We start from the raw sequence: 22,861 nt of genomic DNA on the forward strand, positions 1-22,861 counted from the left end.
CAGCGGGGGGGGCTCCCTCGCGGGCTGCCCTGGGTTGGCATGTTTGCTCCTGGGCCCTGGCGAGGCCGGGGTGGCTCATCTCTGCGCTGTGTGTGCTCCCAGGATGGCTTTGTGCAGAACGTTCACATCCCCAAGGTGCGGGTGGACCCGGACGGGCGCTGTGCAGTCATGCTGATCTACGGCACGCGCCTGGTGGTGCTGCCTTTCCGGAGAGAGACCCTGACGGACGAGCACGAGGGGGTCATGGGAGAGGGGTAAGGCCCCAGAGCTAGCCCTGGCACTGGTGGGCACAGGGTGAGAGCCCCTTGTCCCATTCCAAAGCTGGCAGCGTTCCCAGCTCCCTGCTGGCTCACGGGATCCCCTCATGCCGCTCGCCACCTGGCTTCCCTGCACTTGAGCTCTGCGACAGCCCGCTCCCAGCTCTCACCCGCAGGGCGCCTCGGGGTGCACTCGGCACTTGGTGAAGTTGGCCACCGGAGTCACGTGTTTGGGGGTGGAAAAGGCAAGAGGGCAATGGGATCTGAAAGCCCAGGATCTCCTCCTGGAGGGAGGGGGGCTGCACTTTGGCTGGGCCGTTCCCAGTGCTGGCTGGGCCAGGAAATGTACCAGAACCGGTGTGAGAATAGGCAGGGAACCCTGTGGTTTGGGGAGGGGGCGGGACGCTGCTGCATGAACTGAGCCAGCCATCTCCTGCAGGGTGCAGATGCCCAGCAGCGGATATGCCCAGGGGGCCATGTTGGCAGTGTGCCGGGGGTCCAGTGCGCGTGTAAAGAGCCGATTACCTGCGGGCTGCAGACGTCGGCGTGCAGTGCTCCGTCGGGAGCGGCGCTGCCACGCCTCTCTGGTCAAGGAGCTGCGACCTGTATTCCCCACAGGCCTCGCTCCTCCTCAGAGAGGGGGAGGTCGCGCTCCAGCCACCGGGTCTGAGGGAGTGTGGCCAAGCCTGGGGTGCCCTCCCGGGAGCTGCCTGGAGGCTGTGAGGAAGGTGCCGTGGGGTCGCTGGGCCAGAGGGGGGCTGCCTGCTAGGCTCGGCCTCCCAGACTGTGTGTGAGACGGTGTTTTCCCTCCTCTCCCCGCCCCATTGCAGCCAGAAATCGAGTTTCCTGCCCAGCTATATCATTGATGTGCGGGAGCTGGATGAGAAGCTGCTCAACATCATCGACATGCAGTTCCTGTATGGCTACTATGAGCCCACCCTGCTCATCCTGTTCGAGCCCAACCAGACCTGGCCGGGGTACGTCCCTCCCACGCCCCCGGGCTGCTGCCAGCTTGGAGTCCCGGCCAGCCCACTGCGGGCACCATGCAAGGCTGGGCCTGCTCGGTGCTGAATGGAGGCGCTGGAGGGTGACTCGGCAGGGGGTGCTCTGCTCTGACTTGGTGCTGCGGGGGGCGCGGTGCTGCGTCTCGGTGGGGGGGAAACGATTTCTGTTTGCAGGGGGCTCTGGGCCGCCGGGGTGGCTGGTGCAGCCCCTGCGAAGCTGGAGTGTGGGCCAATCCCGGTGAGTGCCGCGGCACAGCTTGCTGCCTGGCACAGACCTGCAGCACTGGGGTACCCCTCCTGGGAGGTGGCACAAACCTGGGGGACCCAGCAGGGGAGACCGCTCTGCAGAGGTGAGTTGAGCCGCAGCAGAGACAGATGCAGTCACTGGGAAAAGGGAGGACGTGGGGGCTGGTGGGGAGCACGTGACCAGTGATACCGAAGCACAGGGCAGCCAGCTTTCTGGGGGAGACCCCACCCCAACCGTTCTCTCCTTCCACCCACTTCCCCTGGCATCTCTCCCTGCCGCGGCCTGTCCCACTCCGGGCTCCCTGAGCAGACCTGGGGGTGGAGCGTATGCGAGCTGCTGTCTCTCCTTCCCCTCGGTGCAGGCGGGTGGCCGTGCGCCAGGACACGTGCAGCATCGTGGCCATCTCTCTGAACATCATGCAGAAGGTCCATCCGGTCATCTGGTCCCTCAGCAACCTGCCCTTCGACTGCACGCAGGCCCTGGCTGTGCCCAAGCCAATAGGTGAGAGACGGGGGAGGGATAGCTCAGTGGTTTGAGCATTGGCCTGCCAAACCCAGGGTTGTGAGTTCAATCCTTGAGGGGGCCACTTAGGGATCTGGGGCAAAAATTGGTCCTGCTAGTGAAGGCAGGGGGCTGGACTCAATGACCTTTCAAGGTCCCTTCCAGTTCTAGGAGATTGGTATAACTCCAATTATTACCTATTACCTTTATTACGAGCGTCTGCTTCCCAGGTGTGGGGTGTGACCCGGTGGCTAGAGCGTGAGACTAGCCCGACTCCTGGGCTCGGTCCCCCCTCCGCTGCTGACCCTTTGTGGCTGTGGCCAAGTCGCTCAGCCTCTTCGAGACCCTGCAAGGCGAGTCCGGTGGCTGCCTACCCCGGGGCTTGGGCGGTGGTGTGGGGCTTTGCCTGGGGCGCATGGGGTGGCGGGTAAGTGCGGGATCGTAGCATTATTCCCGCCTCGCAGGCTGGGCCAGCTCAGAGTCTGCCTGACGCTCGCCATCCGTACGGACAGAATGGCACCTGCTGTGTGGGGCACTCGCTCCCCTGGAGCGCGATATGGGGGGCTGAGGGTGGAGCTTAAAGGAGCCCCATTTCCTCCCAGCTTCCTCTCCGACCATCTGCCGTCCCTGGAGCTCAGACGTGAGCCTGTGTCACCAGCCCCCTCGGGGTTAGTGCAGAGACACCCCTCGGTTCTGAGAGGAAGGGGTCAGACCCAGCCCGTTCCCCAGTAACTGGTGCCGTGAGCTCTGCGAATCCTTCCTTGCCCAGCCCCAGGGGAAGGGTGTAAAGCAGGGCGAGGATCTAATTTACCCACCCCGGTTTGGCCAGGTGGGAGGGTGCCTGGGGGTGCCTGTGAGTGAGAGCTCTGGGGCTGTCCCCTGCGCAGTGTCCTTCCCGGCTCCGCATGGGTCCCAGGGGAGCTGAGCCTCATGCTGGGGAACAAGCCTGCTCTGAAGAATGGGCTGAACTGCAGGTCTAGTGAGGGGCGCTCTGGGCCGGGGCCGGAGCCCTTTGCCTCCAGCTCACTGCACCCAGGCTGGCCCAGAGAGCGGTGTGGGGCTGTGTGTGCAGTGAGTCCCTGGATGTTAGATGGGAGGGATCTCAGTCACTGCAGAGAATTCTCTCCTGGGTGCTGGCGGGTGAGTCTTGCCCACATGCTCAGGGTTTAGCTGATCGCCATATTTGGGGCCGGGAAGGAATTTTCCTCCAGGGCAGATTGGCAGAGGCCGTGGAGGTTTTTCGCCTTCCTCTGCAGCATGGGGCACGGGTCACTGGCTGGAGGATTCTCTGCAGCTTGAGGTCTTCAAACCACAATTTGAGGACTTCAATAACTCAGACATAGGTCAGGGGTTTGTTGCAGGAGTGGGTGGGTGAGATTCTATGGTCTGCGCTGTGCAGGAGGTCAGACTAGATGATCATAATGGTCCCTTCTGACCTTAAAGTCTATGAGTCTCACGCCAGCCGCCCACCGCAAACTGCCCTCCAGTCAGCACTCGCATGTGGCTAGCATGGAGGAGCTGCCCTGCCCTGCCCTGGTGTTCACGCCTCTGACGCTTACAGCTGGGCTCTCTCTCTCTCCAGGAGGTGTGGTGATCTTCGCGGTTAACTCTCTGCTGTATCTGAACCAGAGCGTCCCGCCGTACGGCGTGTCCCTCAACAGCCTGACCACTGGGACCACGGTGTTCCCCCTGCGTAAGCCGGCGCGCCTTTCCTCCTCTTCGCGGCTCTCTGGGCTGCTGCCGGCAGGGGGTCGCTCCCTCTGGCCTGGGCCCGTCAGCGTGGGACGGGCAGCTCTGTGGGCAGAGCTCAGGGGAGCTTGGCTGGGCGATCTTGGCCTGAGTGGGAGATGCCAGCTGCCGAAGCGATGGCAGCGATGCTGTTGAGGGCTTGTCACTGACTCTGGCCTGGTTGGGAGCCGGGGTCTGAGCAATCGATGGCCACGGCGCGTGTAGCCTGAAGAACGACCGTCCCCGGCCATTCTGGGCGTGGGAAGTTTGCTGCCGACAGCCCGTGAGGGGGCCTAGCTGTGGGGAGGGAGGGTGGCGCTGTAGTTCGGTGCGTGTGAGATGAGCGGGGGCTCAGGCCAGCTCCCGCCAGCAGGAGCCTGCATCCCAGCTGGCACCTGCATTGTCATCAGACGGGCCAGGCCTGAATGGCGACTCCACTGCCAGTTCTCCAGTGGCCCGTCCGGGTCCGGCTCGAGGCCTGTGGGCAGCGGGGGGCGGGAAGATGTCCTGTTCCCTGAGCTCTTCGCTCCGAGACCTTTCCCTGGAGCTGAATTCCCGCCTGCAGCCGGGTGCCGCACCCCCCTGCCCGACAGGTCTCTGCAGAGTGCTGCTTTTCCTGGCATGTGCACCAGGCTCCCCTGGGAAAGGGCCGCGGGGAGAAGCGAGGACCTGCCGTCGGTCCAGCAGCTGTCAGGCTCGAGACGACTTAGCTCTGGTTGTGGGGCTGGGGGTGTGAACCTCCCCTCAGGACACAGGCTCTGCTCCGATTGGAGGACCTGCTGTGGTGCCAGACGTGCCTTGTGGGTGGTCGTTAGTCTGCAAGGGACTGGGGGGCTGGAGGGGGCTTGTTCAGCCGGGGGGACTGCGGCAGTGCTGTGGGGCTCTAACACGTCCAGAGGTGCCTCCTTTGCTCTCCGATAGAGCATTGCATCAGCGTGTGCCATGCCATTCGTGGTGCCAGGGGCATGGGAGGGGCAGTGTTCAGAGCAGGGGGCTGCGGCGCAGGCGCAGCCTATAGGGTCGAGCAGGGCTTGGAGCGGTGCATGCTGGGACGTGTAGTCTGGGGGGGCCATGCCCCGGGGGTCGTGGTGGCGTGGCCGGCCAAGCTGGGCCGTGGGGCACCGTCGTGTCCCCGCACTGGCGCTGAGCGGGGCCCTCTCTCTCCGCAGGCATTCAGGACGGAGTGAGGATCACGCTGGACTGCGCGCAGGCGGCGTTCATCTCCTACGACAAGATGGTGATCTCGCTGAAAGGAGGGGAGATGTAAGGCCCCAGTGGCGGCTCTCCTGTCCTTGCCTTCAGTAGCTGGGCCTGTCCCAGGGAGCTGGGGGCTTTGAGCTGCTGCTCTTCCCTCTAGCTCCTAGTCGGGGGACCGGGGGGGGATGGATTCTAAATAGCCAGGGTTTGAAAGGAGCCCGCCCTCTCCTGCTCCCGCCCCGCCCAGCAGCCGCAGGTTCATAGGAGCTGGGGGGATACCGGGGTCTAGGGCTAGAGTGGAAGCCTGGCAGGCAGGACTCCTGGGTCTGTTCGTTTCTCAGTCCCTGCCCTGCGTGTGCGTGAGGCAGGGAGAGTGGCAGTGGCCCGCTGCCTCGCAGGTGCTGCTGGGTGGCGAACCTGTGCACAGTGAGGCCAGCCCCTGAGGGAAGGGATGGGCGCAGGGCCACGGGTGAGCTCCAGGGGACCCCGGGGGGCGAGAGAGCACACGAGCGGCTGGGAGAACGGCCAGCAGGTGCCTTTGACTCTGACTCACTTTCCTGCCAGTCTCCACGGAGCCCCTCTGACCCTGGCCCTGCACGGAGCTTTCACCCCTAGTGCTCTTGCTGTGACTTCACCAGCATGATCCGTGCCCATGTCCCCCTGTGCTTCCCCCGCCTCTGCCACCAGGGCACGAGCTCTGATCTGTGGAGCACGGCCCCTGGGTGCTGCCCTCGCTGTGCCAAGGGCGAGAGCTTGCCTGGGCCCCTCCCTGGGCTCCTGAGCCGTGCCTGGCTCCACGGCAGGGGCTGATCTCAGCAGCTCTGCAGAGCTTCCAGCTGGCCCAGAGCAGCCCTGCGGGGCCCGGGACAAGCTCCTGGCCTCACCGCTCTCCCTGTCTCTCCTTAGCTACGTCCTGACCCTCATCACAGATGGGATGAGAAGCGTCCGCTCCTTCCATTTCGACAAGGCAGCAGCCAGCGTCCTCACCACCTGTGTAAGCCGCTGGGCTGAGGAGGGGTCTCCCGGGGGGCCTGTCACGGGGGTGCTAGTAATTGCCTGGGGACTCTCCTGGATCCCAGCTCTTGCCCTGTGCCAGGCTAGTGCCTTTCTCTCTGCCAGGGTAGCTGGGCTACAGAGACCCTCAGCGGGCAGATGGGGGCCATGGGGCTAGGTGCCGTGCTTCCCAGTGATCCGCGGCATGTGCCTGGGGATGAACTGGTGGCCCAATGGGGGGAGCAGGTGGGGGCATCCCATGTGGGTGGGACACTGCTGCCAGAGCGATGCTGACTCGGCCCGAGGCCGGTCAGCGGGGCTGAGCCCGACTGGGCAGTCAGGGGGCTGCTGTGGGTCCCTTGTGCACTAGCAGGTGGGTGCTGGGCTGGGGGGATCAGTCACTGACCGTGTCAGTGTCCCTGCGAGTGACCCATGTGCTCCGGGGGCTCGGAGGAGCTCTTGGCCCCAGGCCTGGTTCCACTGCCCTCTGCAGGGCACGTCTACACAGCCAGTGGCAGCCTGCGGCAGCAAGCCCCGGAGCCTGGCTCCACAGACTCAAACAGAGCTGTGTAGGCTTGGCAGCCTGGGCCGCAACAGCTACACGGCTGCTGGTAGTGGCAGTCCGGACCGGGAGCCCCCGGGCTGCGTGGCCGGGCTCGGGGGCTGCCTGGTGCGTGCGCGGGCCGCGTGGCCGGGCTCAGGCTCGGGGCCTGGCTGGTGCGTGTGGGCCGCGTGGCGGGCTCAGGCTCGGGGCCTGGCTGGCGTGTGGGCCGCATGGCTGGGCTCGGGGCTGCCTGGTGCGTGCGCGGGCCGCGTGGCCGGGCTCAGGGGCTGCCTGGTGCGTGTGGGCCGCGTGGCCGGGCTCAGGGGCTGCCTGGTGCGTGTGGGCCGCGTGGCCGGGCTCAGGCTCGGGGCTGGCTGGCACGGGCCGCGTGGCGGGCTCAGGCTTGGGGCCTGGCTGGTGCGAGTGGGCGTGGCCGGGCTCGGGGGCTGGCTGGCGCGGGCCGCGTGGCCGGGCTCAGGCTCGGGGGGCTGGCTGGCGTGAGCGCGGGCCGCGTGGCCAGGCTCGGGGGCTGGCTGGCGCGGGCCGGGTGGCTGGGCTCGGGGGGCTGGCTGGCGCGGGCGCGTGGCCGGGCTCGGGGGCTGGCTGGTGCGTGCACGGGCCGCGTGGCCAGGCTCAGGCTTGGGGGCCTGGCTGGCGTGTGCGCGGGCCGTGTGGCCGGGCTCGGGCTCAGGCTCGGGGCTGGCTGGCGCGCGGGCCGCGTGGCCGGGCTCGGGGGGCTGGCGGGCGCGTGCGGGCCGCGTGGCCGGGCTCGGGGGGCTGGCTGGCGCGCGCGGGCCGCGTGGCCGGGCTCGGGGGCTGGCTGGTGCGGGCGCGGGCCGCGTGGCCAGGCTCAGGCTCGGGGGCTGGCTGGCGCGGGCCGCGTGGCGGGGCTCGGGCTCAGGCTCGGGGGCTGGCTGGCACGGGCCGCGTGGCCGGGCTCGGGGGCTGGCTGGCGCGGGCCGCGTGGCTGGGCTCGGGGGCTCAGGCTCGGGCGCTGGCTGGCGCGGGCCGCAGGCCCATCCCCTTTGTGTCCGAGTCCCAGAGTGGAGCAGGGGTGGATCTGAGAGCGTCAGTTTCTCTGCTCCCCGCAGATGATCACAATGGAGCCGGGTTACCTGTTCCTGGGCTCGCGGCTCGGTAACTCCCTCCTCCTCAAGTACACGGAGAAGCTGCAGGAGCCCCCCGTGAATGTCGTCAAGGACCCGGCCGACAAGCAGGTCAGGGCAGCCCTGGGCCTGCGGGCGCTTCCTCCTCCCCGTGCTTTTCTGCCCCCCGCCCCTCCTGGGCTTCTGCCGGGGCCCAAGCCAACCTGGCTGCATTCCCTGCGTTGCTGCTGCACCGTCCGTCGGGGGACCGGCCCAGCGGCTGCTGCGTGGCGAGGGGCCCGGAGCACGGCTCTGTGGTCTCGTAGCCATTAGCCCCACCGCCCTGTGGTCTCCCGCGGGACAGCTGGGAGCTGGAGCTGACGAAAGCTCCGGAAGAGGTGCCAGGCTCAGCCCTGTCCCAGAGCATGGACAGCCCAGCCTGCCCCCCCTTCCTCTGCCCAGCTGGTTCCTGGCCTCTCCGGAGGCTGCTCACGTGCTGTGGCTTCCCTGAGAGCAGGCCCGAGAGCCCCCAGCTCCTCCCACTGAGTGGCCCCCGGGTGCTATTGCTGTAGGTCACTGCTGGCCTGGCCATCAGCACCAAGCGGCCCCATCCTTCCCCCCATGCGCAGAGTGACTGGAAGGGTTGGAGCCCCCTGGCTCGGGCCCAGAGGTGGGCGGGGTGGGGTGGGGTGTCAGCCCCTTCACTGCTGGCTGCTCTGTTCCCCACAGGAGGAGCCCCCTGTCAAGAAGAAGAGGTCGGAGTCATCCGGGAACTGGGCTGGTAGGTGGGCGCCTCCCTGGGTCCGGGGGGGCGAAGGGGTCCGACCGAGCCAGTCTCTGCATCCCAGGATTGGCCGGGGGTGCCTGGCATAGGATCGGGCCGGGGGAGCTGGGGGTACGGGCCACGCGGGGGACACACGAGGCTGGCGTGGCTCAGGGCGGGGGAGCTGGGGGTACGGGCCATGCGGGGGACACACGAGGCTGGCGTGGCTCAGGGCGGGGGAGCTGGGGCACACAGTGGGGTGCAGAAGGCTGGCGTGGCTCGGGGCAGGAGTACGGGGGGCGCAGTGCTGCCCCGGCTCCGTCCCAGGCTCCGGCTCGCTGTTGTGTTGTGGGGGGGAGTGGGAGGCTGGCGTGGCTCGGGGCAGGGGGGCGCAGTGCTGCCCCGGCTCCGTCCCAGGCTCCGGCTCGCTGTTGTGTTGCAGGGGGGAAGTCGGCCCCACAGGACGAGGTGGATGAGATCGAGGTGTACGGCAGTGAGGCCCAGTCCGGGACCCAGCTGGCCACCTACTCCTTCGAGGTACACGCTCTGCCTGGGGCTGCCTGGACACCCCGGCCCTGTCCTTCTGGCTGGAGCCCGGGCGGGAGGGGCAGGGGGCAGGGCCCCGTGTCCAGTTCTCCAGGCCTGGGGCCGGGCCGGAGCTGCTGCCCCGAGGCTGAAAGCCCCATTTCCAATCCCTTGGCCCCCCCCGAAGTCACCGTGCCTGGTCTGTGCGCAGGGCGCTGACCCCCTCTTGTATCCTGCAGGTGTGCGACAGCATCCTCAACATCGGGCCGTGTGCCAACGCCGCCATGGGGGAGCCCGCCTTCCTGTCCGAGGAGGTGCGTCCCGCGCCAGAGCCACGGGCGCTCGGCCCCTCGTCTCCACGCCCCTGGGCCTGGGCCTGGGCCTGGCTGCAGTGCATGCTGGGAGCTGGAGTCTCCCTGGGCTCGGTGCAGCTTGAGCCAGGGTGGCGTTTGCCCTGAGCCGACAACGCTTTCCCAGGCCTTCCCAGCCTCATTCCTCTCCCTCTGCCCCCGAGAACAGCAGCACTTGGGCTGCTTTGGGAGGCAAGTCCAGCTGTTCCCTCCTGTCCTGGCTGATCCCCCGCAAGGCCAAGTCACTAGCAATGGCCGTTCCCAGCCCGCTGCCTGCCCGAGCCCCCGTCGCTGCAGGGCAGCTGGGCGGGACGCTGATAGGATGGGGGCAGGGGCTCCCGCAGTGCTCCGCGGAGCCAAGGCAGTGGGGTCCGTGAGGAGAGGTGGGGCAGTGAGGGCCAGTGGGGTGAAGGGAGGGTGGATACAGGGGTGGGGTGCGTGGAGCCATCAGCACGCAGGAGCAGCAGCCCCAGGGCTGGGTGCCAGTCCTCCAGCACAGGGCCTGCAGGAGGTGGTGGCACTTCCCCCACTTGGCAGCCAGTCCTGGGCGGGGACAGGGGGCTTCCGTCCCTGAGGGGGGCAGCTCCTGACACCCACTGCTTGTCTCCATGGCTGCAGTTTCAGAACAGCCCAGAGCCAGACCTGGAGATCGTGGTTTGTTCAGGCTACGGGAAGAACGGGGCCCTTTCTGTCCTGCAGGTGAGCACAGCACCGGCGGGGGGTGCGGTGCGGGGAGCCTGGCACCAGCAGGGGGGAGGGGTCCGGCATCTGTGCCGGGGGAGGCAGAGTCTGTGCCCAGGGGTGAGGGTGTCGTGTGAGCCCTGGCTGGTCCGAGTGTGGCGTGGGGAGGGCTGTCACCGTGCGAAGGCCCCGCATCCGGGCTCTGGGCTTCAGCCATCCCTGCCCTGCAGATCTATGGGAGGGGTGGGGGTGCAGGGGGAGCCCCCAGCAGGGCAGAGATGGGGAGGAGCAGGCAGGGCCGGGGGAGTGAGCTCTGCTACCCCATGTGCTGGCTAGGTGGAAGGGGGCGTCTGGAGCTTGTCACGGCAGAGCTGGCTGGCGTGTGGCCCCTTCTCTCCAGTCTAAAGGCGCAGCCGCATGCAGTGCTGCAGCTGCTGGGCATGCAGGGCTGCGTGGTCTCTGTGCACGTGGCGAGGGGCGGCCCCCGGCTGGGCAGAGTTTGGGCTCTGTGCCAGTGTTCGGGAGCAATGAGGGTCTCCAGGGAGGGAGCCTGGGGTCTCGGTGCTTCTCCCGCCTGGGAAGCTGCAGTTCCAGCCTCCGCCTCTTCCCAACAGAAAAGCATCCGCCCCCAAGTGGTGACGACCTTTGAGCTGCCCGGCTGCTACGACATGTGGACCGTGATCTCGCCCCAGAAGAAGGAAGAGGTCAGTGGGTGGCTGCCCGCGGCATGGACGGGGAGGCTCTGGGTTCGCCCATCAGCCGCCTGCCCCTAGAGGTCCCGGCACAGCTGCGGGCTTCTGCCGAGCCCCAGTTCCTGCGGGCTGATCCCAGCACGCTCCTTAGCTGGGTCTGGCCTGGCAAGTCGGGAGAGGTCTCTTGGAGGAGCGCCCCGTCCCCTCGCGGGGGTAAGGGCCGCTGGCTGGGCTCGGCTCCTAGGGGCTGGGGGGTGCTGTGCGCTCCCAGGGCCCGGCTTCATTCTCTCCTCCTGCAGGACGAGAGCGCCAAAGGGGAGAGCGCAGAGAAGGAGCCCAGCCCCCCTGAACCTGAGGACGATGGCAAGAGACATGGGTTCCTGATCCTGAGCCGCGAGGACTCCACCATGGTAAGGGCCCTGGCAGTGTGATGTGCTGCCGGGGGCCCAGCCCACGCAATTGTCCCCAAGGGACCGCGGCACCGAGTGTGCGTGGAGTCGGTTTGGTCTCTGGGGAGGCGCCCCAGCAGCAAACTGCCTCACAGGCCAGGCGCAGGGAACCCGGGTGCTGCGGGCGACCCAAGGGCCATATTCGGGTGAGAGAGAACAAAGGCCCAGGCCCTTTTCCCAGCATGTGGGGCGTGAACCTCCCGTCCAGCTTGGATCGTTCAGTTCCAGCTCCCTGATTCCCCCCAGGTTCATCGGGACATGGGGAGCTTCCTCTCCTGCCTTCCCTGGTGTTGCTGGGCGCTGGTAATCAGCTGGCATGCTCCACCTCAGAGGTGGCTGCGTTGGGGGGTGAGCGATCCGGTACCTGTCCCGGTTGTAAAGGGGCGGGGTTGGCTCCTCGTCTGCCTGCTGAGGCGATGGGCAGGCGGGTTAGTGTAGGGGCTCTGCTCTGACTGCCCTCTGGTCGTGTGCCCCTCAGATCCTGCAGACGGGTCAGGAGATCATGGAGCTGGACACGAGCGGGTTCGCCACACAGGGGCCCACTGTGTTCGCTGGCAACATCGGAGAGAACCGCTACATCGTGCAGGTGTCGCCCCTGGGCATCCGGCTGCTGGAAGGAGGTGGGCACCGTGGGTGGGCAGAGCTGCCACGTCTCTTCCTGCCAACCCCTCAGGCCCGGTCACCGCGCTGGGACCGGGTCGCTGGGGCCATCTGCAGCGTCCGGTGCTGGCGGGACTGGTGCATGGCGGGGACCTCCATAGCCCCCCATTCTGATCTGGGAGTGGGGCCTCCTCAGTCTGTTCCCCATGGGGGGATGCAGGGCTGGGGGAACCCATTGCTCCGATCTGAAGGGGGGTGCTGGGTTGGGCCGGGGCTGGGCCTTGTGGCCCTGGGCATGGCCGTGGCTCAGCTGGGCGGCTCTGTCTTCCAGTGAATCAGCTGCACTTCATCCCTGTGGACCTGGGCTCCCCCATCGTGCACTGCGCCGTGGCCGACCCCTACGTGGTGATCATGAGCGCCGAGGGCCAGGTGACCATGTTCGTGCTGAAGAGCGACACGTACGGGGGCAGGACGCACCGGCTCACCCTGCAGAAGCCCCAGCTGCACCACGTGAGTCTGAGCAGGCGGTCTGCTGTCGGGGACAGGCTGCCATGCCCCTGTCCGGGGGTGTGTGTGTGTGTGTGTGTGTGAGAGAGAGAGAGACACTGGGGCTGTCCATCGGGGTGGGGCTGGAGGGACACACCCGGGTGCTGTCGGTCGGGGTGGGCATGTGCAAATTATCAGGGTACAGTCCAGACCAGTGGGGAGCTGTGTCAGCCCTGCCCTGCAGCCTTGGCTGCTTCACAATGCCCAAGGCCAGCCTGCCAGCATGTGAGCCACCCCCTGAACGTGTGTGTGGGACTGCCCCCTGCCAGCCACACCTGGGTCGCCAGCCTGGGTTGCGCTGCAGGGCGACCCCAATGCACCCCCAGTGCCAGCTCTTCTCCCAGAAATGTACGTCCTGTACTGCCCAGCCCGCTCCTGGGAAGGGCAAATACTTTCCTTTAAGGGCAGAATATGCCAGTTTATCTCAAATTGTTATTCCGACGCTTCGGTTTAAACACACGGGATTAGATAAAGCCGTAAAACAAGTTTATTAACGACACAGAGAGAGATTGAGAGTCCAAGTAATGAGGCCTAAAAGTCAGAAATGGTCACAAGAAAATAAAGACCAGACATTTACTAATAACTAACTTAACAAACTAGATTAGATTCGAGCAGCGTTTCTCCCCACATGCTCCAGCAGATTACTGACCAGACCCCTCCCCCAGAGTCCAACGCCTGCTTCTCTTGTCTCTTCGGGAGCGGTAAATGCGATGGGCGAGGCGAGGGAGGGGGGACTTGAGGTGTTTGTCCCTCAGTTCTATAGTTTCAGGCCCCCTCTTGAAAAGCGATTCCAGCTGGGCACCAGGAGACACAGAGTCTGTGTGGAAGGATGTTCCCTGCTGCTTTTCCTCACCCGTTTGAATTTACTTTGTCTTCCCTCCCTGCTTGACGACTATTTACGCTCCAATGCAAATGAAGCAGAGCACCCATTCCTTGGTGTAGGACAGGCCTCTTTGCCAGCTTCTGCCTGGGCAGGGTCGTGGGGTTTGGCACACGTGTTAATCACACCAGACAGGGGAATCTTACCACATCACACAATGGTGCCACACACGTTACCAGGCTGATACTGACCAGCACGTGATGAGTTTTCAGTGGTCCCTCCCCCGGGGTACCTTGTACAGAGATGGTTACTGTAGCGTGCAGGGTGTGAATGCAGGGGCGTGTGCTGTCACATACCCACGGGGCTCAGGGACTGGGGACAGCCTGAGCATCTCCTCGCTGTGCGAGGTGGTACCTGCAGCCTCTCCCTTGCAGCAATCCAAGGTGATCGCGCTGTGCGTGTACCGCGACGTCAGAGGCATGTTCACCACGGAGAGCAGGACGACCAGCTCCAGGGATGAGCTCTCCCTCAGGAGCCACTCGGAGGTGGAGACTGTCATCCAGGACATCAGGTGCGAGAGAGGCTGGGGCCTTTCTCCAGCCATCGGGGATGGGCAGGTGGGTGGGGAGAGGCGCACATGGCAGGGTGGCTTTAGCGCTGCTTGTCCTGGCCCAGTGGCCAGGAGCGGCACTCGAGCTGTGCCCAGCAGCCCATGGCAGGGGGACAGGAGCCGTGTCTGCGTGAGCAGCATAGGGAATGAGGGTGGGTGATCTGTGTGACAGGGCACAGCTGGGGGCAGCCCCCCACCCCTCCAGGTCGCTGCCTCTGTGCCATGTGAGCTATGTTCTGTGCCGGCCGCTCCGGCCGAGAGAGGGTGCACGAGTCTCCCCCCTGCGTGCACAGGGCGGGGAGGAGCTCCGGGACAGGGCGCCTGCACCCCCAGTAACAGCCGCTCCCTGCTTCCCCCGCCCCGGCCACCCGGCGCAGTAACACGGTGGACGACGAGGAGGAGATGCTCTACGGGGACTCCAGCTCGCTCTTCAGCCCCACCAAGGAGGAGCCGCGCCGCAGCAGCCTGCCGCTGGCTGACCGGGACCCCCACCAGTACAAAGTGGAGCCCACGCACTGGTGTGTGCTGGTGCGGGAGAACGGAGCCATGGAGGTAAGGCCTGGTCCAGCCCCTCCCGAAGGGGCTGATCTGCCACTGCCTGGAGAGCAGCCCCTGCCCACCTCGTGCTGCCCCTGGGATCTTGGAAGCTAAGCAAGGTTCAGTCTGGTCGAGGCTTGGATGGGAGACCGCCGGGTTCAAAACGGCCTGCAGGGGGTGGGCTAGGGGGCTTAGTACGAGGTGCCCTCCCCCCGGAGTGAGGGGTGACACATGCCCCAGTGTGGTACTAGGGGGTGCTGTGGCATTAGTGAGTCTGTGGGGGCGCTGACCCCAGGGGACCCCCAGGAGATGCTGTGCTGCTGGTGGGTGAGGTGTGAAACCGAGGCCCTAGTTCGTGGTTATCCCCAGAGGTGGGAGATGAGTCCCAGCCAGATCTCAGCTCTGCTCTGAATCCCCCCAAGAGTCGGCTGGCTACAGCATTCCCCTGAGCGTGACCCCATGCTGCTGCTGGGCCTGTTCTGGGGCATTTCTAGGACTCCCCCTTGCATGAAATCGCTCTTCTGGGGTGCAGGAGCCCTAAAGGGGAGCAGTTAAACTGAGACAAGGGAATCATGTTGACCCCATGCGTGATTAACCTGTGGAACTCCTGGCCACAAGACTGAATCCAAGAGCATAGGAAAGGCCTTGCCATGATGTTCCCATGGCTAATGAGACTAGCAGCACCAGCCATCCTACTCCAGGGTCTGAGCCAGGCCGAGGGAGGGGGCTTGGGAGACCTTTCTGCAGGGGCTGTTATCCAGGGATGGTCCCTGCAGCTCCCCGGGACAGCTGGCAATGGGCTGGACAGACCCTGCTCTGACCTTGTGTGGGGATTCCTATGAGGAGCCTCCATGGACCCCTGCCCAGCTCAGTTGCTGTCTCTCTCCCTGCAGATCTATCAGCTGCCTGACTGGCGCCTGGTCTTCCTGGTGAAGAACTTCCCCATGGGCCAGCGGGTGCTGGTGGACAGCTCGTTCGGGCAGCCCGCGGCCCAGGGCGATGCCAAGAAGGAGGAGGTGACGCGGCAGGGGGAGATGCCCCTGGTGAAGGAGGTCCTGCTGGTCGCACTGGGCAATCGGCAGAGCCGGCCGTACCTGCTGGTGAGCTGGGTCGTGGGCAGGCTTCCCCGGCGCTGTGTGCACGTACCAGGCAGGGGCGCAGCGAGGGGGCTGCAGGGCGGGGCGCAGATGGCTGCTTACTGCGGCGGGGGGGTGCATAACTGGTTGGAAAACCGTCCCAGAGAGGAGTTCTCAGTGGTTCACAGTCAGGCTGGAAGGGCCTAACGAGTGGGGTCCCGCAGGGATCGGTTCTGGGTCTGGTTCTCTCCAATATCTTCACCACGAGTTAGCTCCTGGCACAGCTAGTACACTTACAGAGTGTGCGGGCAATACCATGCTGGGGGCGCAGCGGGAGTGCGCTGGGGGGGCAGCGCGGGGCTGGGGGCTGTAGTGCTCTGGCCGGCCAGCATGTGTGGGTGGGGAGGGGCGGGGGGGCAAGCCGGGGGTGGAGCAAAGGGAAACGTAGGCTGGATAGTAAGATAACATTCGGGGCACAAGGGAGCGCTGGTTAGGAGTGGTGGGAGCCCGTCCCTGGGGCGTCTGTCTGAGGGGGACCAGTCTGCCCATCCGTGGGGCGTCTTGTCTGAGGGGGACCGGCCTGCCCGTCCCTGGGGCGTCTGTCTGAGGGGGACCGGCCTGCCCGTCCCTGGGGCGTCTGTCTGAGGGGGACCGGCCTGCCCGTCCGTGGGGTGTCTCTCTGAGGGGGACCGGCCTGCCCGTCCGTGGGGTGTCTCTCTGAGGGGGACCGGCCTGCCTGTCCCTGGGGTGTCTCTCTGAGGGGGACTGGCCTGCCCGTCCCTGGGGGTTGGACCCACTGGGGTTACTCCAGCCCTGCGATCGCTGGGTAGGTTGCCTTTCACAGCACGGCCTCACAAGCCTCCTGCCACTTCCCCGGCTCCGCTGCCTGGAGCTGGGGCTGAGATTGACCTGTGGGTATGTGCGGGGAGGGGTGGCTTCTGGGTGGGCACGGGAGGGGCAGGAGTCTCAGCTCTTCTCATCCTGTTGGCAGGTTCACGTGGACCAGGAGCTGCTGATTTACGAGGCTTTCAGCCACGACTCCCAGCTGGGCCAGAGTAACCTGAAAGTCCGGTTTAAGAAGGTAACGGGGGAGGGTTTGAGGTCGCCCATGTGTCCCCCTGCCGTCAGGCCCAGCTGATAGGGAGCAGGGGGGCCCAAAGCACCCCACAAAGTTCTGCTTTTTAGTTGCCCTCCACACCAATGGGAGTGTCCCCACCATGGGGAATTACAGCCCAGTCTGCTCAACTTCTGTCCTGGAAAGATACTGGAGCACAGAATTAAGCCATCAATTTGTGAACACCTAGAAGATAAGGTGATAAGTGACAGTCACCATGGATTTGTCAAGAACAAATCGTGTCAAACCAACCTGACAGCTTTCTGTGACAGGGTAACCCGCCCTGTGGCTGGGGGGGAGCGGTAGACGTGATGCCTTGACTTCAGTGAGGCTTTTGATACTGGCTCGCACGACCTTTTCATAAACAAAGTAGGGAAATGCAACCGAGATGGAGCTGCTATAAGGTGGGTGCAAAACTGGTTGGAAAACCGTTCCCAGAGAGTCGTTCTCAGTGGTTCACAGTCAGGCTGGAAGGGCCTAACGAGTGGGGTTCCGCAGGGATCGGTTCTGGGTCCGGTTCTGTTCAATGTCTTCATCAGTGATTTAGCTAATGGCACACAGAGCACACTTATAAAGTTTGTGGACAAATACAAAGCTGGGAGGGGTTGTAAGTACTTTGGAGGACAGGATTAAAATTAAAAATGATCTGGACAAACTGGAGAAATGGTCTGAAGTAAATATTGAATTTCATCCTAAGGAGAAATGCAAAGTGCTCCACTTAGGAAGGAACAATCAGTTGCACACATACAACACTGTAACAACATACAACACATGTAACACTGTAGCAAAAAAAGCAAACATCATTCTGGGCTGTATTCGCAGGAGTGTTGTAAGCAAGACAGGAGAAGTAATTTTTCTTTGCTCTGTGCTGATTAGGCCTCAGCTGGAGTATTGTGTCCAGTTCTGGGTGCCACATTTCAGGAAAGATGGGGACAAATTGGAGAGAGTCCAGAGAAGAGCAACAAAAATGAGTAAAGGTCTAGATAACATGAGCTATGAAGGAAGATTGAAAAAATCGGGTTTGTTTAGGCTGGAGAAGAGAAGACTGAGAGGCGACATAAGTTTTTTAAGTACATAAAAGGTTGTTACAAGGAGGGTGGAGAAAAATTGCTCTCCTTAACCCTAGAGGACAGGGCCAGAAGCAATGGGCTTAAATTGCAGCAAGGGAGGGTTAGGTTGGCTGTTAGGAAAAGCTTCCTGACTGTCAGGGTAGTTAAACACTGGAATAAATTGCCCAGGGAGGCTGTGGAATCTCCATCCCTGGAGATGTTTAAGCGCAGGTTGGACAAACACCTGTCAGGGATGGGCTAGAGCAGGGGTGGGCAACCTATGGCCCGGGTGCTGAAGGCGGCACGCGAGCTGATTTTCAGTGGCACTCGCACTGCCCAGGTCCTGGCCTCCAGTCCGAGGGGCTCTGCATTTTAATTTAATTTTAAATGAAGCTTCTTAAATATTTTAAAAACCTTATTTACTTTCCATACACCAATAGTTTAGTTCTAGATTATAGACTTACAGAAAGAGCCCTTCTAAAAACGTTAACATGTCTGACTGGCACACGGCACCTTACGTTAGAGTGAATAACTGAAGACTCGGCACAGCACTGCTGAAAGGTGCCGACCCCTGGGCTAGGTAATACTCAGTCCTGCCATGAGTGCAGGGGGCTGGACTAGACCACCTCTCGAGGTCCCGCCCATATGCTCCCAGCATGCAATGCACCATCTCGCCCCAGTGGGAGGTAAAACTCCCAGGCAGCTTGTTCCTTTCTGGGGGGCTTGTCTGGGGCGAGTGCCCTGATCTGAAGTGTTAGTGTCCCAGGTGCAAAGCAGCTGAATGGCTGCAGCTCTGACTGTCCCCAGCTGCTTCCCCAGGGGCCAGCGGTGGGCAGGGCCATTGGGAACTGGGGGGGAGTCTGCAGCGCCCTCCGCAGGTGACGTGCCTGTGAGCATGGAAAGGTGGGGACCCCCCAGCTGTCATGTGGGTTCCCTGCTTGATGCTCGCCCCTCCCAGCTCAGCTGCAGGGCTCCGGTCCCATGGTGCCTGGGGGCCTCACCCATCTGTGACCATCTCTCCTCCTGTCAGGTCCCCCACAACATCAACTTCCGGGAGAAGAAGCTGAAGCTGTCCAAAAAGAAATCGGAGAGCGCAGGGGGCGAGGAGTCGGGGGGCGCGCGGGGGCGGGTCGCCCGCTTCCGCTACTTCGAGGACATCTATGGCTACTCGGGGGTGAGCCGCGGGGGCAGGCCTGGCTCAGAGCCGCTGCCAGGGCAGCAGAGGCTGCCCCTGGGTCAGTCCCTCACTGTTCACATTGGCCCCAGGCTCAGCTGCTGGTACCGAGGGGCTGGGTGACAGCGGGAAAGAGCCAGCGGGGCAGCCCCACTCGGGCAGGTCTCTGGGGCAGTTAGACCCCTCTGGGTGCCGGTGGGGGGTTGGGCACGTCCTGGCGCATTGGCTGCTGCACCCGGAAGGTGAGCCGCAGGATTTCCCGACCTCCTGCTGCAGGCTGCTGTCCTGTGAGAGCCCCGAAGCTAAGCAGGGGCTGGCTCGGCCAGCACTTGGAGGGGAGACCTCCTGGGCATGGCCGGGGGCTGTGGGTTGGTGAGTCAGCTGCCTGCTGGCCAGGAAAGAGCCCCTGGAGAGGCCGAGCGGGAGCCCCTGGTCCGAAGCACCCTGGCAGCGAGCCCTGGGCTCCCCACTCTGACCCCGGCGCTGGCTCTGCTCCCAGGTGTTCATCTGCGGGCCCTCCCCGCACTGGCTGCTGGTGACGGCCCGGGGGGCCCTGCGCCTGCACCCCATGACGATTGACGGCTTGATCGAGTCCTTCGCTCCCTTCCACAACGTCAACTGCCCCAAGGGCTTTCTCTATTTCAACCGACAGGTATGTGGGGCGTGGCTGGCTGGGGGCGGAGCCCAGGGCCCCACAAGGCAGACAGACGCTGCCTGGGCTCTGTGGAGGTGGGGCGCAGAGGGCCTACAGGTCCCAGCATGCACTGCTCCATCAGGGCGTGTCCTGGCCAGCAGCCCTTCTCTCTGGGGCGTGGGGGGGGCTGAACTGAAGGGAGGGGCTGACCGTGGGCTCTGCTCGCAGGGGGAGCTGCGGATCAGCGTCCTGCCCGCGTACCTGTCCTACGACGCTCCGTGGCCTGTGAGAAAGATCCCGCTGCGCTGCACCACGCACTACGTGGCTTATCACGTGGAGTCCAAGGTACCGGGGTGCTGCCGTGGGGAGTCCCCTTCTGGGGCACAACGTCCCCCGATAGCTCAGCTCTGCCGGCCCAGGACCCACCACTCTGCAGGCAGTGCTGCTCCTCCCTCAACCCGGCCAAGGGGCATCTTGCAGGGCACAGCCGTGTCCTGCCCTTCCTGCCTGGCTCTGCTCCGTGCCACATGCCCCCTGCCCGCACGATGCCAGCCGATGGGGGGGGAGGGGAGCCCCTGGGGAGCACTGCTGTCTCCTGTGGCCACGCTGCGTGGCTGGCGGATTGCAGCAGTCGGGGAGGTGGTGGAGGGGCCCCCGGTCTGTGTGCTGCCCCCTGGCGGCCTGTTAACGGCTGCGTCTCTCTGGCAGGTCTACGCCGTGGCCACCAGTGTCGTCAACCCCTGCACCCGCATCCCCCGCATGACGGGAGAGGAGAAGGAGTTTGAGAGCATCGAGCGGGGTGAGCAGAGACCTGCCCCACTCGGGGAGGGATGTGGGGGGAGCGCACTGGCACTGGGTGGGCAGTGCTGGCAGCAGTTCCTGCGGGGCAGTTATGGGCCAGGCTTGGGCCGGCACTCCCTGTCCTGTGCGGGCCCCATGGCCCGGCTCCCTGGGAGCAAGAGCCCCGATGGCTGTGAAGGTCCCCCCAGCCCACAGAGTCCTGGGGCGTCCCCGGGGCAGAGCTGTGGGATGGGGGGTCGGTGTGTGACACTGGCGGGGGGCTGCTGTGTCTGTGCCAGCCCCTCGCCTGTCCTGGGGGCCGGCTGGGGACTGGAGCTGTGTTGGTGTCTCCCCCAGACGAGCGCTACATCCACCCGCAGCAGGAGGCCTTTTCCATCCAGCTGATCTCGCCCGTGAGCTGGGAGACCATCCCCAACACCCGGTAAGGGCCCGCGAGTGGGGCAGGGCCCTGGCGCTCCTCTCCTGGAGATGGGCTCTGCCAGGCAGGGGGGACGAGGGCCCGGCCCTGGGAGTGCTGCATCGGTGGGGGCCTGGGCCTGCGCCAGGAGGGCAGAGGGCTAGAAGCAGGTGCTGGCCTCCCCCCACAGCAGAGGGAGACGTTTGGGGCAGGACTGTGTGCTTGTGTCTGTGGGGAGGAGCCTGGCGCCATGGGCCCTGGCCCCGGCCGCTCTGGTGTGGGGCTCCCCGCTGCCCTGACCTGTGCCTGCCTCTCCCGCCTGCCAGGATCGAGCTGGAGGAATGGGAGCACGTGACCTGCATGAAGACGGTGTCGCTGAAGAGCGAGGAGACGGTGTCGGGGCTGAAGGGTTACATCGCCGCCGGCACGTGTCTCATGCAGGGCGAGGAGGTGACCTGCCGCGGCCGGGTGAGTGCGGGCTGGCCGGGGGCTTGGCCTCCCTTGTCCTCTCCCTGCACTTCCTCCCGGCCCGCTCCCTGCACCACAGCGCCCCCTACTGAGCCCATCCCCCTGCCCTCCTGGCTGCCCCCTCACCTGGATGGAGCCATCATCTGCACCCAGCGCTTGGCCAGGTCGCCGTGTGGGGGCTGCTGGGCTGTGCCCAAGAGATACCTGCGGGGGGAAGGGGCTGTCGCTTCCCAGGCTGTCTGCACGGAGCTGGGCTCCTTGTGGGGCCTGCTCTCGCCGTGCCGCGCTCAGCCACCGGACCAGTGAGCTTGTGTATCCCCGGCAGGGCGCGGGGGTGGGTCCCTCAGCCCAGGCTGGTGTGTGGAGCTCGGCGCGGGCAGCCCTGGGGCCGGGCTGGGCTGTCAGGGCAGCCGGGAGGGAACTGCCCCTGGCTCACAGCCCCCCGTCCCGCCCATCTCTGCAGATCCTCATCATGGACATCATCGAGGTGGTGCCGGAGCCAGGGCAGCCGCTCACCAAGAACAAGTTCAAGGTGCTGTATGAGAAGGAGCAGAAGGGCCCGGTGACGGCCCTCTGCCACTGCCACGGCTACCTGGTGTCGGCCATCGGCCAGAAGGTGAGGGGCCCGTTCCCCAGCGGGGCCAGCAGGGGGCGCCAGGAGCCTCTCAGGGTCCTCCCCAGCTGCAGGGAAATGGCACAAAACTGCCAAGGAGCCTGGGCCAGAGGGGGCTGTGGGCAAGACCCGTCCCTTGGTGCCACCCCATCCCAGCGGCTAGCGGCCACGATTCAGGGAGGGCACCACCTGGGGAGCAGAGTCCCGTCTCCTCCAGCTGGTCTTGGGGACCAAGCGCCCTGGGAAGTGGGGTCTGAGCGTGAACCAGTGCCAGCCTGAGACATCGCAGGGCAGCTGCTGCCTTTAGGGTGGGCTGGCAGGGAGTGGGGTGCGAGGCCTGTCCCCTCTGGCAGCGCTGGCTCTAAGCCCAGTCCCCTTTGGGGAGCACTGGTTCTGATCCAGCCCTGGGGGGTGTGTACGGGTGGGGCGGGGGTGGGGTTATGGGGTACAGGGCCTGTCCCCTCTGGCAGCGCTGGCTCTGACCAGCCCCAGGGGGTGGGGAATGGCTGGGTGGGGGGGGGTCTAGGGTACAGGGCCTGTCCCCTCTGGCAGCGCTGGCTCTGACCAGCCCCAGGGGGTGGGGAATGGCTGGTTGGGGTGGGGTTGGGGGGTACAGGGCCTGTCCCCTCGGGCAGCGCTGGCTCTGACCCGCCCCAGGGGTGTGGGAATGGCTGGTTGGGGGTTATGGGGTACCGGGCCGGGCCCCTCGGGCAGCGCTGGCTCTGACCAGCCCCCGGGGGTGGGGAATGGCTGGTTGGGGGGGTTATGGGGTACAGGGCCTGTCCCCTCTGGCAGCGCTGGCTCTGACCCAGCCCCAGGGGGTGGGGAATGGCTGGCTGGTTGGGGAGGGTTATGGGGTACAGGGCCTGTCCCCTCTGGCAGCGCTGGCTCTGACCAGCCCCAGGGGGTGGGGAATGGCTGGTTGGGGGGCGTTATAGGGTACAGGGCCTGTCCCCTCTGGCAGCGCTGGCTCTGAACTGCCCCAGGGGGTGGGGAATGGCTGGTTGGGGGGGGTTATGGGGTACAGGGCCTGTCCCCTCTGGCAGCGCTGGCTCTGACCCCGCCCCAGGGGGTGGGGAATGGCTGGTTGGGGTGGGGTTATGGGGTACAGGGCCTGTCCCCTCTGGCAGCGCTGGCTCTGACCAGCCCCAGGGGGTGGGGAATGGCTGGTTGGGGGGGGTTATGGGGTACAGGGCCTGTCCCCTTTGGCAGCGCTAGCTCTGACCCAGCCCCAGGGGGTGGGGAATGGCTGGTTGGCGGGGGTTATGGGGTACAGGGCCTGTCCCCTCTGGCAGCGCTGGCTCTGACCCAGCCCCCGGGGGTGGGGAATGGCTGGTTGGGGGGGGTTATGGTTTACAGGGCCTGTCCCCTCTGGCAGCGCTGGCTCTGACCAGCCCCAGGGGGTG

At 65.2% G+C, this 22,861-nt stretch overlaps 1 protein-coding gene across 3 annotated transcripts in view; it reads left to right on the top strand.

The window, feature by feature from the left end:
• Positions 1-22,861, top strand: part of CPSF1 (cleavage and polyadenylation specific factor 1) — a 35,884-nt gene that overhangs the window by 8,345 nt on the left and 4,678 nt on the right. For all 3 annotated transcript variants that reach the window (XM_039525495.1, XM_039525496.1, XM_039525497.1), the window contains exons 6-31: positions 103-254; positions 1,088-1,234; positions 1,870-2,009; positions 3,592-3,702; positions 4,907-5,000; positions 5,841-5,928; positions 7,563-7,688; positions 8,286-8,337; positions 8,762-8,856; positions 9,084-9,158; positions 9,813-9,893; positions 10,490-10,579; positions 10,867-10,977; positions 11,495-11,636; positions 11,948-12,126; positions 13,417-13,553; positions 13,970-14,144; positions 15,023-15,229; positions 16,197-16,286; positions 18,399-18,542; positions 19,042-19,194; positions 19,405-19,521; positions 19,885-19,975; positions 20,314-20,398; positions 20,701-20,842; positions 21,306-21,458. In XM_039525495.1, coding sequence (XP_039381429.1) covers positions 103-254; positions 1,088-1,234; positions 1,870-2,009; positions 3,592-3,702; positions 4,907-5,000; positions 5,841-5,928; positions 7,563-7,688; positions 8,286-8,337; positions 8,762-8,856; positions 9,084-9,158; positions 9,813-9,893; positions 10,490-10,579; positions 10,867-10,977; positions 11,495-11,636; positions 11,948-12,126; positions 13,417-13,553; positions 13,970-14,144; positions 15,023-15,229; positions 16,197-16,286; positions 18,399-18,542; positions 19,042-19,194; positions 19,405-19,521; positions 19,885-19,975; positions 20,314-20,398; positions 20,701-20,842; positions 21,306-21,458 — 3,177 coding nt within the window. The remainder of the gene's footprint in view (positions 1-102; positions 255-1,087; positions 1,235-1,869; positions 2,010-3,591; positions 3,703-4,906; positions 5,001-5,840; positions 5,929-7,562; positions 7,689-8,285; positions 8,338-8,761; positions 8,857-9,083; positions 9,159-9,812; positions 9,894-10,489; positions 10,580-10,866; positions 10,978-11,494; positions 11,637-11,947; positions 12,127-13,416; positions 13,554-13,969; positions 14,145-15,022; positions 15,230-16,196; positions 16,287-18,398; positions 18,543-19,041; positions 19,195-19,404; positions 19,522-19,884; positions 19,976-20,313; positions 20,399-20,700; positions 20,843-21,305; positions 21,459-22,861) is intronic.

This window comes from Mauremys reevesii, linkage group 2 (genome assembly GCF_016161935.1).
Source record: "Mauremys reevesii isolate NIE-2019 linkage group 2, ASM1616193v1, whole genome shotgun sequence".
Lineage (NCBI taxonomy): Eukaryota > Metazoa > Chordata > Testudines > Geoemydidae > Mauremys > Mauremys reevesii.